General features: G+C 43.1%; 1 protein-coding gene across 2 annotated transcripts in view; it reads right to left on the bottom strand.

The window, feature by feature from the left end:
- LOC104636362 (contactin-4) overlaps window positions 1-16128 on the bottom strand; it is a 337483-nt gene that overhangs the window by 54619 nt on the left and 266736 nt on the right. For both annotated transcript variants that reach the window (XM_075762486.1, XM_075762485.1), the window contains exons 10-12: window positions 10577-10713; window positions 8967-9096; window positions 5036-5186 (exon numbers count right to left, since the gene is read on the bottom strand). In XM_075762486.1, the coding sequence (XP_075618601.1) occupies window positions 5036-5186; window positions 8967-9096; window positions 10577-10713 (418 nt within the window). The remainder of the gene's footprint in view (window positions 1-5035; window positions 5187-8966; window positions 9097-10576; window positions 10714-16128) is intronic.

The raw sequence follows: 16128 nt of genomic DNA, 5'->3' as shown, positions 1-16128 counted from the left end.
ACCGCTCACACTTGCAACCGAGCGCAGTTCTCCGTGGGAGCCACGCCGTAATTATGAAGAAATTGAAAGGTTTCTGCGATAAGATCACCTGAAAATAAAGGTTTTAAAGCACTAGTCTCAGTAACGAATTTATCTAATATTGTGGCATTAGATCTAATTGAATTATTATGAGAGGATTAACAAAATCCTGCAAGAACAATCTGACTGCTGTGACTTCCCCTCCTACTCCTGCCAAGGAATAATATGTACAAGGTAATGCCAGGAAATAATTGTCACGAATGGGAAATACTGCGGACTGGAGGATGCTTGGCTTTAGGAGTTCAGGAGTGGAATGGAAAGCCTCTGCGTTAAGGACTTGCTTCCATTCACTTCAGTGTTATACAGTCAAGTAATGGAAGTTTTTCCAGATTTGTGGGTAACTATGGATTTCTGGTTTATATTGGTAAATCTCACGTAAAATCACCCTCTACCTCTGTAACTCCCACTGACACCTAGAAATGATTGATTTGGTTTCTGAGACAGCTTTGGAGCAAAGTACAGGTGCAGTTCAAATCATCTTTCACATGGATGATTTTCTGCATCTTTCACATGCAGAAGACCATGTCTCTATATAATGCCTGTATGATGCCTATATCCTATGCATACAACGCCACAGATACTATGCATTTTATATCCAAAAACTCACTTGACATTTGACTACATTATTTCGTAAAACCAGGAGGATGAATATGTAAGATTGTAAGACCAAAGTGCCACTGAGACTTAAATCAAAACCGTAAGTCCTGGCTCTACAGTCTGTGCCCTCCGCACTTGAGGAGTTTTTGCCTGGTTTTGAACGCCAGCCTCCTTGGGCACCTGGGCACTAACGCTCTCCATCCCAAGCTCACAGACTCAAGTCCAGCATCCCTTCTGAGTCACACTGATGTAGTTGGGACAGGAGAAGAGAAAACCTTTGCAATTTGATCCCAGCTCTTCAACATCTTTCTCCTGCTGTTGAGTCAGAATAAAGAGATTGGAGGTTAAACAGATCTGGAAATATGAATATAAGAGACCCAAATGGTAAGTGAAGAATGTTCTGAACTCCAATCTTTCTCATCTGACATGTCCCAAAGACACACCGCAGTTTTGCAGAAGACACCACCTCCACCTTGAGCTCTCAGTGGTTGGTGGCTTCTGGAATGACGGGGTAAAATGACATCTGCCTGAGGAGTGTGCTGGGGCAAGTGGGTCCTACTTGTATACTACCATCTCTCTGCACAGCTTAAGGGTGACCATTCCCATCTAAAAGGTACCCCCCAACCCCGAGTGAGGGTTTCCCAGAGGGTAGGTGTATTTTGGTCATGTCTCCTGTCCCGATGGTGTGGAAGCTGGGAGATCTTGCGGCAGGCAGCAGACTCACCTACTCTTGCTCTACAGTGGCTCAACGAGGCCGATTTATGGCATTGATAGGACTGAAGACCTTTCCCACAGAGTAACAGCCGTTTTGCACTGAAATGTGAAGGGAAGATCAAGGACAGAAACTGATCTCAGTGTCTTTACCCATACAGAAATAGTCTCCTTCCAAGCAGCATTTGCAATATATCTCTCTCCGTGCTATAGCTGTTCCTATATAAAATTTACCTTCTGGAGCCAGGCTACTAACATTATTTTGACTCAGTAAGGCCTCCAAGGCAGGATTTCCATTATTATGGAGATGAACTGCCTTTAATGACTGCAATAATGTAATTGTACCCCAGGGCAGAATTTCTAATAACACAGTTGCACAGTTCTCAACCACCAGTAAGAGATACCTTCAGGGCAGGTTATTCATTAGGGGTGCAGTACACACTACCTCAGCCTCCAAGAAGAATATGAAACCTAAAACAATAAAGCTCTTTTTTTCCATGGTAGGCTCTGCCTTCTGGGCAAACATTGAACACCACACTTAGTTTTGCCTCCTGGACAGCAGTAGCCTCCAGAGCAAGAGTCCCAGCAGCAAAATCTGATGCAAGCTATTTCTGTCTCCAGCAAGGAGTCCCTAACATTACACTCCATCTGAAAAGTCACACGAGCCCCAGGAGAAATGCTCGAGCGATTGCCATGGTAGCTGTCAGGCTGTACATCAGAATTCAAAGCAGGGGCTGACACATTAATGTTGCTTTTAGCTCCACCTGGAACTAGAAGGACCATCTATATTGATTAACCTTCACATGATCAAGTTCAGTTTGGAGAAGTATCCAGATGTTCAGGTGCCTTTCAAACTTGAAACATCAGTTTAACCAGAGATTTCATTTAAGTTTCTTCTCCCACACCTGTCTCAAAGTTCTGTTTTCTGCCCTAGATGAAGAGATTTCAGCAACAGCTTTTCTTGGCATCTTTCTTCCTATATTTCAACAGATTTTTTCAACAGCCAAGAAAGCTCTTGCTTGAAGCCCACACATAAGTGTGGGCATAGGGAGGTACTAGGACTGGACTGCAGTCAATGCTGCAGTCCCCCCGGACGGCAGGGAGGAGATAATGTTTCAGCAACTGAAGAAACCAGAAAGACAGCAATGTTAAGCCGAGGCTCAGGCACTTGGCCTCTCCTACCCCTGTGACGTCAGACATGGTGCTGATGAACAATGCCACGATCATATAAGACAATATAATTTCCTAATTGCGCATTTCCCGCAGTCTCCAGGTACAGACGGCAAGGATGGCATGGTTAATAAAGGCGATGGCGAGGATTCAACACCTTCGGCCCCACGGGAGACACAACCAACTGCGTATAAGAACTAAACAGATCCAACTGCCAAGTCAACGGAGCGGTGTTCATTAAGACATTTTGCCAGATAGGCCCCACCGGATGATCTGGCTGGCGGAAAAGCCCCTGGGCTGAAGTAGCAGAAAATTTCACACCTGCTTGGGCACATTTCACGTCTGGTTTCCCATCCAGGGCTTGGTGCCCGGGTGGGAGGCTCCCGGTTCTGGCGCGGCATGCTTGGCAGGAGCAGGAAGAGCGCGGCAGCCGCTGCCACGAGCACTGACACCTCAGCCTTGCTGTGGTTTGCATTTGAGCTCAACACCGGGCTGCTCAGAGGACTGCGTTGTACTCACAGCCTGTCCTCCCAGCCTGAGGTCTGCCTGGGCATGGGGACTGTGACCAGCAGACAGCAAGGTATATACCATTTAGGAACTTTTTATGACTATACTTGCCTCTTGCCTATATGCCTCAGGAGAAAGTCAACCAGGAAAACGCTGTAGGTACAGCCTTACACTACTTACGCAGTATGGCCTTACACTACTTACACAGACGTGTGCGCCCTTCAGGGCTGCTCTGCTGTGGATTCCCTCGTGTCTACTGTGGCTTTAGGTGACAGGGTTTCACTGAGGAGAAATAATAGCATCTCCCTTCCCCAGCTGCTTATTTTCACAAAGCTTTGAAGACACCTTCTGTTTTTGAGGTGTATCTCTTCCTCTCTTAACCTTGGTGGAAACCAGCTGAAACACCTACAGCCTGTTCAAATAACCAGTTCCAAAGCTATCTGGAAGTAAACCCACAGGCAACCCGAGCTGCCTCTCAGCCTTATGCTACCAGTGCATGAGCCACGTTCCCTTGGGAAATCAGGATCCAGGGGTTGCTGCTGTATTACAGCATCCAGCTTTTAGGTAAGTTTGCAGATAAGAGAGTAGTGCTAAAAAAAATTAATGACTTTGTTGTCAGCATTGCACAGCAGTGACCAAGCAAGAAACAGTTGCTCACATTTCTTTCCTTTTCTAAGCCCTTGCTTCCTCTCTCGCTACTAAATTAAAATGAGGAGAAAGAACCGTGCCATGCCTAGGAGAACAGCGTCAGAAAAACCAGCACATTTCAGCTACAGACTGTGGCAGCGGGGATGAGGAGACGGATGGGAGCTCACGGGGCTGACGCTCCAAAACTTCCAGTACTTAATATTTCCCATCTTTTGCGCAATCTTCAGCAGAAGAACAAGTTATTTCAGTCTTAAAAATCAATATACCTTGGTCTATTATAACTTTGGCCTCGCACAGCTTTGTGCCCTGGCTGCTAGAGGAAGCTCTAAGTAATTGATCACCCAACTCTTTTCATCCCGAGAGGTGAAGTCGAACAGTCCATAGACAATATCTTTGTAAAGACCAGGTAACAGGAGCTAAGTCAGTCAGAAGTAGGTTGTTTATTATTTTTCTCATCTGGCTCTAAATGAACTATAGCTTCTCGCATATTTGTATACATCACCATAGTATATATTTCAATGTCCATTACAGGCAGACCCGTTGGATGGAGCAAGACTAGACTTTCCAAGATAAAAGAACAGCTCTAACAGGTTTAAGCTTTTAAAAACAACAATTTCCTGTAATTCCTGCCTTTTTGACCTTTACTAATAGGACAGGATTTTTCCCATCAATCCAAGTGGCTCGTGGTATTTTGGAGGACTGTCAAGGCCAGCTCTGCGGGTCCCGTTCTCAGGCACAGCACAAGCGGGACAGGTAACACAACCACACCTCTACACAGTCAACAACAAATCACCGTAAAACCATGCATGTGAATTCGAAAGGTAGGCTCCTACTTCCTACTAATGCTCTCCTTCTGAATTTAAAAAGAAAAAAAAAAAAAAAAAGACTTGGCCAGTCTGAAAAAGCCATCTCCAAGTCAGGCGTTAGCACTGCCAAATTAATTACTGACCCCAAATAGTTCCTGTTGGCGGGACACTGAGTAATGTACCAGAGCAGTGTAATTTGCAGCGGAGGGTTTTATCTCCTGGGAAATTTTTTAAAAAACAATGGCTATTTAGAGCAATGCAGAGGCAAAATATTTGCTTTTTAGAATGTATCTTTATCAGCTTCTTGGCAGGGATGCTTTAATAGTACACAGAGACTGGGACGAACACAATGGGAATAGAAATATCACCCCCAGCTCCTTGAGACCGAACACTAGCTGTTTTCACATTTATTTGCAAGTCAATTTTGGGAAGCTATTAATGACAAATTTAGCTTTCATTGCTGAAAGCCCCTGGGTTGGAGCAAGCTAATGAAAGAAATGGTTACTTTAAGGCATTACCTCTCGTTTTCTCTTAGGATGTCTTTTCCTTTCTTCCAAGAATAAGTAGGTCTGGGGGAAGCTTTTGGCTTACACTCAATGATTACTTCACCACCCACTTTAACAAGAGTTAACTTTTTCAAGAGTGTTGTGGAGAAGTCTGGACCGACGGCTGAAAGAGAAAAAAACAACAAACAGCAACAATATATCAGAATTCCCTCTGGAAAAACCAAAGTCAGGCTCTTTTGAACATTACAATATTCCAGGGTTGCCTCTCACCTGCAATTCCTAAATGATCCGACTTTATGCACTATGTGCACGTACGGATGGGGCAAACAGAAACCTGAATTTTTCAGCTCTTTACTTGTTTAGAAATGCACGATCAGCTACAAACCTCAGAAACCAGTGACCTTGGCAGACAGCAGAAACCTGGTGTCACGCACATCTTATTCGGGGCAGCACCCCTAAAAACTAAGCCTGCGTGAACTGTATAAATCCCTTTTTGGTGTCATAACAGTGCGATCATTGTTTTTTTCGAACATTGCTATGTGCAGAGCAACAGCATCCAGGAAAATTGTCACAAACACAGAACCTGTATAATTATCAGAAATGTTAATATTTCCAGAAAAGTTGACATTTTTATTTATGGTCGTAATGGTTGCATAAACCGGGTCTTCTATATTAATGCTATAAAGGTGGGAGACCTTAACAGAGCCAGGTCCTGAACCAAGCAAAACAAGGCAAGATTTAAGTAGGTACCAGGGCACGAGGTATTCTCGAATCATCTTTTTTAATCCCTCCAGGGCGCACACTCCTGTTTTGTGAAAAACAGGCAGATATTCATCGAAGCAACCCCCAAAGCCCTGCAGACAGTCTGCAGCCTGGCTGTAAGGCAGGCCGGGGCGGGGGGAGATTGATTGGCTTCTGATTCCTGCCTCAAAGGATTTTTAATGATTTATTTCATGGGACCTGACGACAGGCAGAGCTTTGAGGCAGCTGCCTCTGGACAGACACTGGTAGTGAACTCCCCAAAGACGACCAGAAGGTTTTATTTATATCAAGTGGGACAATTAATTTTTTCAATACAGGAAGCTCAAAGCAAATAGGTGAGGCAGCTTAAGGGTTTCATGAGCAACTCCTGCCTTGTCACTATGTCTTTGCTGACAGTTTACTTTCCGACAGATCGGTGGCAGCAAACTCTGCATCCTCTCCATCCCCTTTGCAGCTGTGTGCCTGCACCCTGCGCCTCCTGCCCCATCCCCGATTCCCCCAAGCTCGCAGCATTTTCCTCAACTTTCTTTCTTGCTGCACTCCGGGAGGTGGGAGTTTAGATCACCGTGCATTGCACCCGCTTGATGCTCCATAAAATGATCTAAAGCTCACCTGAAGCAGCCGGGAGACAAAAACCTGCCGTGTGACACAGAAAGCAAATTCATTTTTCTTAGGGCATCTCGTCTACCTCAATTCTTTTGGATATCATTCCCGCCACAAAAGAGCTGAATAAAACATAATCCTTACACTGATAATGGGATGTGCTTTATGATCGAATAGATCTCGTCTTCCACTTTCATGAATCAGCGTTCACTAATCTCTGAGCTGTCTTGACTTTTCAGTCTAATCATAGATGGCTGACTTCATTTTAGCATAGAGGAAAACATGTATTTTATTAAAGACTATAAAAGAGCCATCTGAAAACCAACACCGGCTATGTAAAACATTTCAACATCAAAGGACAACTTCCCACCAAGGCACTCGGAACCAGAAGGATTATTATTTATATCATATTATCATAACTAATACACTATCATTTCTGGAAATAATTTCTCAGATGATTCTCCAAAATTTATGGGCATAATAGATTTTTTTGTATAATCCAGTTATTTCCATCTCTGTAATGAGCAGTTTAGACTGGGTTTTTTGCAAGTCATTTGCTATTCCCTTCTTGGTCCTGCCTGAGGTAGAGGAGTTTCACAATAAGGGTTTTGTTCTGTGATGTTCAAAACGTCGTCACCTGACTCTGGGCTCAGTTCTCAGCACTACCACAGCTTTCCTGCGCCACTTCAGAGGTGATGCATTTATTTTCTTCACACCTTGTTTGTAAAATGAGGATTTTAATTATTTTTTTTTCACTCTAAGCTCACCCTTCTTTTTTTTAAATTTTTTTTTAAACATTTAGCCTGAAAACTCTTTAAGGCAATGACCGCATCTTATGATACATTTTTGCAATGCCCGGCACAACAGGATCCCCCTTTTAGATGAAGACTCCAGGCAACATAATTGGCAACAATAACACAGAAGAATCACTCTGAGAAAAGCTCTGTCTGTAATTTTCCATTTCTCTTTTTCACTTAATTTTGCTCTAAGTCTCACTTGCTATTAGTGGTGTTTAATCATTTCAAGTGCTTAACTTCAGGACCTTTTAAAATAACCATTTTTATACTCCGAAAGATCTGTTTAAAAGCCAACGTTTCTCAGTGAGAGCTCAGAATATTGACCTCCTCTGGAAACTCTAGTGCAAAGGAAAACACAAATCCATAGAAATTAATCTGCAGCACGCCATTCCCGTGCTTTTGACGTGATATACAGAAGGAAGATCGTGTAACCCGAGTGAGAAGTCAGCCCAATACAAGTTATCTGGCAGGTTTTGAAGAGCAGGCTCTCCAAGGGCTTTGCCATTTGTGTAGACACAAGGTCAGCCCCTGGGTGCCCGGGGAGGCACCGGAGGTACCCCCCAACATGGGCTAAGCCTCTGTCTTCTGGGATCTGCCTTCCTCCCAAAGGCTCATTTTTGCCAGGGTTTTGAATAGGCAGGAAAAGCATCAGTGGGTTTATTTCGATTTCTTTCACGCAGTAACACGTCCAATAAATCTTAGCACTGTGAAGTCTAATTTATTGAGCATTATTGTATTTTTCTTGAACAGCAACAATGACAATCTTTCAAATGAATTTTTTTTCTATGCAGGCATCTATCACTGCTGATAAAAAATGACCAATATTGAAAATGCCATAATCAGAAAAGACCTCATGCTTTGTTCTTCAGGATAAAGCGAGGAATGATGCTATTGAACATTCGCTTTGAAACAACTAAACCACTATTTTGTAATCATGAATTCTGTTTAACCCTTCGAAACTACATATCTATGCTGATGTACTGGTCCCCAGGCCTGACACTTATACAACAGCAACGCTTGTGGCCGAGGTACAGACTCCAGGATGGCCAAGGCTGGCAGGGACCTCTGGAGATGGTCCCATCCCACCCCTGCCCAAGCAGGGGCAGCTACAGCAGGTTGCCCGGGGCCGTGTCCTGTTGGGTGCTGAGTATCTCCAAGCATGGAGATACTGCAATCTCTCTGGGCAACCTGTTCTAGCGTTTCTGACATTTAAATGGCTTTTCCTTTGTTTCAGTTTGTGCCTGATGCCTCTTGCCCTGGCTCTGTAACCTTTGCTCCCCCCCGTCAGGTATTTAACCCCCTGGTTCAGAGGAGCGTTTCCTGATGCTAACTGCGACAAGCAGAGTAGGTGTACACAGAACAGGGCGGGCAGGAGTTGTTTTACTTGGTGAGCATTATGATTGCTATTAGCACGGTGAAAGGTCTGTTCGGACAGGTGGGTTTTCAACATTTCCTCCAGAAAGTCAGTCTCTGCAGCTCACAAGTGGGCAGTTACTGTCTAGTATGCTCTGAACCAGGGTATTACTTGGGTTTCTCTATCACACGTTTCTAACCAGCAAGAGGTGGTCAAGCTCAGTCACTGGATGAACACGAGAAGATGGGATGATGTAAAAAATCTGTTCTCTTTCTATCCGCTTTCTGAAGTCTTCATTTCATGCCTTACTTAAAAAACAAGTTATCAAAGATCCTCAGTAGCTTTTCTGCTTCAGATGCTGAAACTTGAGGAAAAAACCAGCTTTGCTGGTTTTGCAGGTTTGCAGCATTCAAGAAAGTACACTTACCTATGACACTCAGTTCTGCACTGGCAAAAATGATGCCGTGTCTGTTTTCTGCTACGCACTGATACATGCCAGCGTCCGACAGGCTGACGTTCGTTATCGTGAGCGAGCCCTGCTCTAGCTGAACTCTGCCCTGTAGGAAACAGTGAAACAAATAAAAAAGTGAGGAAGGAGATCCCTCCTTGGAACAGAAACCCAGCAGTTGTGGGCTGTATTTTATACCGAGGTGCACAAAAAAAAAGTAGCAGTAATGGGAAGAATTTGCATGCTCCAATCTATTTGTCTGCCAGCTAAATTTATGTCAGGTTAGATACTAAATGGTAAAACCAATACAGTAGATGGCAAATGCAATTTAAATTGGAGGACTTTCCCTTGACTTCTCTTTGATTTAATACCCAAACCATTTAGATTAATATCCCTTTCAAGTAGACAAACTTGAATAAAAAAATGCATTTTTGTTCCATGGTGGCATATCACAGCCAACCGTATTCTTTAAAACGATGGCATTATGAGTATATATGGCAGTGAAGGTTAGTGAGATGGGTTGCCACCTTAGCTAGCACAGACAGAAATACTTAAAATCCTCCGTGGTTTACTGAAAACAATATAGATGTTAATAATTTAATGATCCCTTACTTCATATCAGCCACTAACATGATTTAAGTACAAGACCATCTGCTAGTGACCAGCGTGAAGCAAGTAAAATTAGTGTGTGGAACAAAAGATCAGGGTATCATTTGTCAGCCTAAGGATATGGAGCTCCCGTTATCAATTTTAATAAGTACAGCAAAGCATTCCCTCCCTCCCTCCCTCCCCAGAGTTTCACCATGTAAAAAAATAGTAATATAGCTATTGGCTTTCTACTTGGCCGTAGGGTGGAAATTTAATGTTTGTGCAATCTTTGTCGGGGTTCGATCAAATCTGGGCTGCCATGTTCTTTCACGATACGCGAAGGCAAAAAAATGGCAGCTACTGGGAAACCAATGTGTTGGGGACTTGGTTTTGTTTGTGGTTGAAAGGGAGGGATGCTGGGACTGAGCGATGCCCCCCAGCGAGAGGCTGGGCAGTCAGGGTGCTGGGGGGTGCCTTTCCCCGGCTCCTGCCCACCACCCATCTTTAGGGAGCTCTCCGTGTCCCCGGCAATGGCAGGCCACGCTCCTGGTCACCTGCGCAGGGACACAGCTCAGAGGAACGGGAATGCTGTTAGAGACCAGCAGAAATACTAAGGTCACCTGAACATCATTAAAAAAAACCAAACAAAAAGGAATCCGGGGCAATCGTTTTCTGGCCACAGACTCCATAGTCCCACTTGGCTATTCCGTTTTCTTCCCAAGGATCTCTCCACCCTTAGGTTTGCATGGTGGATCCTCCATTTCAAGGAGGACCTCTGAAGGCAGAGGTGTCCTGTGTCCAACTTGTTGCTAGCGGCAGCTCTCCCGAAGCCGTTACAGAGGAGCTGCCTGTGCCGCGGGGGCATTTCAGAGCACTGCTGTCCTTTCTATTTTCATTCCCGCAGTAACGCCACGCGCAGAGATGAGAGAGCTGGCAGTGCCCGAAAGCAGCCGCCGAGCCTGCGACCCTCCTGCCCGGCGAGGAGCTCTGGCCGTGCCTACCTGGGGCAGCAGCAGCTCCCCGTCCTTCAGCCAGCGGTACGAGGGCTTCGGTCTCCCGCTCGCTCGGCATTCCCAGACGACGCTTTCCTCTATGGCTGCGTGTGCGTCGCTGATTTTTTGGATCCAGTTGGGCTGAGCTGCAATGCAGAAGTAACAAATAAAGCCTCGTGTCTGTAACTAACAGCGTGCTCTCTAGGTGCAAGCCAACGGCCATTTCTTTCTTTGTTAGCACATTTAAGAGTTGGATTTAATAACATGCTTAATAATTGCCAAAGATTCTTTTTTTGCCCCCTTGAGTCCAGTTTGGCTTTCTGAACGTGGTACGTGCAAGATCAGAACCCGTTTTCATTTTATTTTCAATAAAAACACTTAATGAAAAAGAGCAGCTTCAGAAATCCTCATTATTCTGCAAAAGCAAAGCAGCGGTTCACGTGCTGCCCCAGTGGAACCAACGGCGTTGCCAGATCCCCGGTCCTTCACATAGAGACATTTTCTTCTTCAGGATCTAGATAACTTAGGCCCCAAAGCTCTAAAATTTAGCATCCAACTACAAAACTTGTAATTTAGAACTACCTTTGCATTGAAATTAAGGTTATTCCAGTAACTTAGGCCTACTTCAGGTCCAAATTCTCAGTCTTTGGTTAGGGCCATATCTACAAATATTGCCATAGGAAGATCTTCCATGTGTATGAAAAATCTTTGTACTCCATAATTGTACTAATGACATTGAACAAACCTAGAAAGTCCAAAAGCAGATATTGGCAATACATTTTGGTAGAATTTGGTGAAAACTGGCAGTTTTCAGACACTTAGGAGATTATATTTTTAGTTATGTTTCACATATTTTTATCAGAGTTTGTTGTTTCTTATATTAAATACAGCTTAAGTTTAGCCAGACTCCACATGCAAATCAAATTTCTCTAAAATTGTCATGTGTTTTTGGAGACCATACAAAACCTCTGACTTTTGTACGTTACCTTGACAAACCCCATCAATCTACATATATCTACAATACTTTTCAGAAAGTCCCATTAAAAAAGAGAGCGATTTCAGGTTTTTAATGGTTATTTGCCCTATTTTGACACAAGAAAATCTGAGAGATTTTGTAGGAAGGTATTACCAGCAGAGGTCTCCAAGAAGCTGGTTAATACTTTTTTTCCCAGGTAATCAGGGGGAAAAAAAAAAAAAATTAAGATCACTCAAAGACAGGTAGCAACTTTATACATCTCCTTTAGATCGGGACAGGGGTCAGAGAAAGGTCTGAAAGGATAAATTAAGAAATATCATATCAAAGTGGTAAGTTCAACATACAGTTGGTTTGATTATACCTAAAATACTGGTACATCTACCATGATGCAGATACACGTTCAGAGAGCTGAGCACCTTTTAACCCTGTGTTGAGGCTGTGACAGACGTGTGCGTAACCCTGCACCTACCACGCTTCCCTTCTCGCGGCATCTACAAACAGCAAAGCACAGAAGAAAGCTGAAGAATTTTGCACAGCAGCTTAACTCCAAGGGACTTGTAAAAAAGCAGAAAGGCAAACTGAACGTAATGACAACGCAGAAGCAAAAAAAGCAGCTGAAAAGGAGAGGTAAGCCGTGTTTACTTCTTTGACTGCCCCTCCTGCCCGTGTAATATTTTAAGCTTGTTTATTATCTGTATCTAAAGAGATATGAAAGGGAAAGCCTTTAAATGTAGGAAGATGAAAACCAATTCTGTCATCTGGAGTAAGAACTTTAACAATTCCGTCAAACTGAGACACCCTGCGCAACTGCAACGGGTTCAGTGGCTCAAGGACATTTGCAGATTACTCATGAATTTACATATTTACTATTCTAACAGCATCCAACTCATAATTTTGAAAAGAGTCTTATGATACTGTTAAAGGAGTTCTATAAAACCACACAGATCCATCTGCCTTTTTTGCAGTACTGTTTTACTGATTTCCCCCATGAAAACAAAAAAATTCAGACAAAACCACTGAAAGCGACCTGTAAAGCAAGAAAACCCATCAGAGGTAAGGCGGCCTCTATAACATGTAAACGTAAGCTACGGAAAAAGAAAACTCTCATGTCAAGAGCAAAGAAATTTCAATACTTATCCTTATTTCAGGCAGACTCCTCAAACAAGGAAAACTCTCACCCAGCACAGCAAAAGGCTTTCCCCCTCCAGTTATTTTAACTGGTTAAGTTTTCTATCCTAAAGCCATTTATGAAGCAGGAAACTATGGAACAAGCACAATAGGTCAAAAATAAATCTCAGTGAAAACCGGAGGACTCCTTTGTTTCACAGGAGCTTCGTTCTCCGCTGCTCTTTGGGAGACTTTTCTAATTAGGTCAACCTCTCCTTTCAACGGTTCATTTCAGAGAATAGCAGGCACGCTCTTGACTTAATCTTGAGTAATACACAAGGGTTGGTTCGTGTAGCAAATACGTTTGAGCCACCAAATGAGTCACCATAATATAATGAAATCTGACAGCCACCCATTGGGGATCATACCAAGACACGGTAATGTGACATAAGATTTCAAGCACGATAATTAAAATAATTCAAATAAGGATATGAAACCAGCTCCATGCTACAACATTATATAGTGACATTACTTGAGATAATGACAAGGTTTAATTTGTGTCTGGTAGCAGTATTCAAGAAAAAGTCCTTCGGATCATTTCAGTGGTGCTAAGCAAAGGGGAATTCGTTTGGGTTTGGAAATATTCTGGCCCTATTACAACTATTTAGGTGTTACTGGCCTTGGCTGGACACATCGGAGAGGAAAAATCTGGTACCGAAGAAAAAAGTTACATGGAAGCTGATTAAGGATTCATCTGAGTTGCAAGAATTCATATGCTAAATCTATAAAGTGGAAGAAAAAGCTTAAAAACATAAGCATGACTCTTACATAAGGACAGTTTTAAAGAAAAATATCCCCCTCCTAGGTGACAAGAGCTGTCTGGAATTTGTACTCAGGGGAACAGAAGAATGATGGCAGCAGTTAGAAAAAAACCCGTTTACCTTTGATCACTTTCCAGTCTTCACCGACACAAAGTAGGGCATTTTAAACCAGGTGGTTAGGAAAGTATGCCCAAATATATACTCTTAAAAAATCCAGAATGAGTCTGTCCTTCTTCTCAACAAATTGAAAGGCAAAAGCAGGCACTGGAAAGCTGGATGAGAGATCATGTCCTAAAAGGCATTTGCAAATGAAATGACGCAGTTGGTGGTGACGCATAGCATCAGAAATGAGTGACAAACCCAAAGAATTATGGGAGAAATGTGAGAAATAAATCAGAAATAAATCTGTAGGACTTTGCAATCGTCTGTGCGTTCAAAACAACCAAAAAGACTAAAGCAAATGAGGTACTAATACATATACGGAATCCAATTCTCGGTCGGTGTATATTGATTTCAGTGTTCCTAAGCCAATTTATAGCAGCTGATGACCTAGTGCAGGCTGTGTAATTCATCATTAATGGCAGATGAAAGGCTGAATGACTTGTCCATTACTGTATCTAAGGAGATTGAGACTGAGCCCAGGATCAGAAAAGTCTAAAGACCAGAAAGCCAAGCATAAGAAGAAAAACACATGGGAAAAATACACGAGCAATTAAAAATAAAGAATGCAGCCAGTGTATAAGGTGTGTGCCGACAAGCGCACGCGTCATCCTGGTCCAAATGGGGATAATAGCTTCTGTAAACAAAACCCGAATGCCCCTAATTTGTTATCCTTCCCAACGATCACAGGAACATGAAACCAGACCAAGTTACAACTTTTCCTCTTCCTTTCCTCCTCCTAAGCCCTTCCTCCTGACCTCTACTGCCAGTTAAGGACTATCTGAAATCTATGCGACTCTCAAAGCTGTGCAAATCCTCCACCAAAGTAATTTGCTTGAATGTTGCACCTAAACGATCTCCATTTGTCTGGATCTTTGGAAAGTTCACCAGATACTGCCACTTGGGCAGGACGTCTCCTTTCTGCCTCTCTAGAAGATGGACTGTAATGAACCAGCCTGAGAGCTCTGCTTGGGACTAAAATATTAAGTATCACAGGAAAAGAAACAGAGGAAAAATTGAAGGAGTTAACCTTGCTGATATAAATGTGACTTGAATTACCCCTACCTCTTATTTACCTCCTGTTCCATAAGCTATTCTGCGCCATTACGTGACTTTTTCCCCAGTTATACCGTGCACCAAACGACCGCAGGTATTACAGGCACGTTCGTAAGGACCAGTCCTCGGGGATTTTGTTATTTTTTATCCCTGACACCCTAGGCTGCAGCTACCCAGGGGAGTAAGGAAGATGTGGGGTGCTCTGTGAGTAGCCTTCATACTTCATTTCTCATACCTAGTTCTAGTTTTGCTTCTCCAGCTGGAGAGCTATTTTTCCAAGGCAAAATTATAATAATTTCAGCGCTTTTTCTGAATCTCCTAAAAATTGATTTATAAGCAGGTTTCCAGCAATCCCTTGGAAAAAGAAAAGTGGAGGAGAAACGTGCCTGTTCTCTGTGCGGAAACTAGTTCTGGATGCAAGACTTCCCTCAGGCAGCAAATTATTCAAAAAAAGACTTACACCGTCCTGCACTACAGTCTGAGAAAATGCATATTCCACTGGCAGGAGCCAAGACATCCTCCCTCGGAGTAGTGATTTTCCCCAGGGTGACTGTAACCACCAAGGATTGCTCCCAAGCCCAACCGCCCCTTTCTGGAAGGATGGATTTGGCTGCTGCCAAGTGTTTAAGTGGTGGTTAACCAAGAGTTAAATTGGTACAATATTCTGAAACAACAAAAGATTTGAGGACTTTAAATAAAATGAACATAGACAGGCTTGAAGGTGAAAAATCAATTGGTAATTTATCTGCGTAACAGGTAGCACAATGGGTTTTGTAGTGAGGCATGTAAATTATAATTAATAATAATACATATTTGTCCTATTCATGGGAATTTTCTTCTATTTTTATCAGTCTAGAAACTCATTTTATTTCAAGTGGCTTTGAATTTTCAGCAAATTATGTGTGATCTGGGGCCTAAACGGAGTAGAGACATGCAACTCTCTGATTTTCACTCATGCAAATTTCCTTTTTAGACCTCTAACCATAATGAAGAGCATAACATGATTTACGTTTGAGGTTGTTTTATAGAGTGGCATAAAGTAGCTTTCGCACAAATAAAACACAAGCCCACTGATGAAAAGGGGACTCTTTTCACCGCAAAATTAAGGAGCCGCATAAATTCCTGGTGGGACTTTGATTTGAGAGGTATTTAATCTGAAAAGCGGTCCAGCCAATTAAGTGGCTTCTGCTGAATATCTTATAAAATGCTGCAAAGAACTGTAATTAGTTACAAATAAGTCTGTCTCTCTGCTAATGCCAATGCTGCCGCGCTGACACTTTTAGAACCCGTTTTAACCGCAATTTTTTCCTCCTCGCCTTGGCTTGCCAGCAGGGTGCGGGGCAGGGAGCGGGTGAGCTCAGGCGAGAGAGATGCTGGAGGAGCCCAGAGTGATACAGGTGACGCTGAGTCAGCACCCACATCCATGCTGGCCAAAACCGAGC

The sequence above is a fragment of the Balearica regulorum genome, chromosome 10, assembly GCF_011004875.1.
Source record: "Balearica regulorum gibbericeps isolate bBalReg1 chromosome 10, bBalReg1.pri, whole genome shotgun sequence".
Classification (NCBI taxonomy): domain Eukaryota; kingdom Metazoa; phylum Chordata; class Aves; order Gruiformes; family Gruidae; genus Balearica; species Balearica regulorum.
Note: the sequence above shows the minus strand (reverse complement) of the source record. Positions and strands in the feature narration are given on the sequence as shown.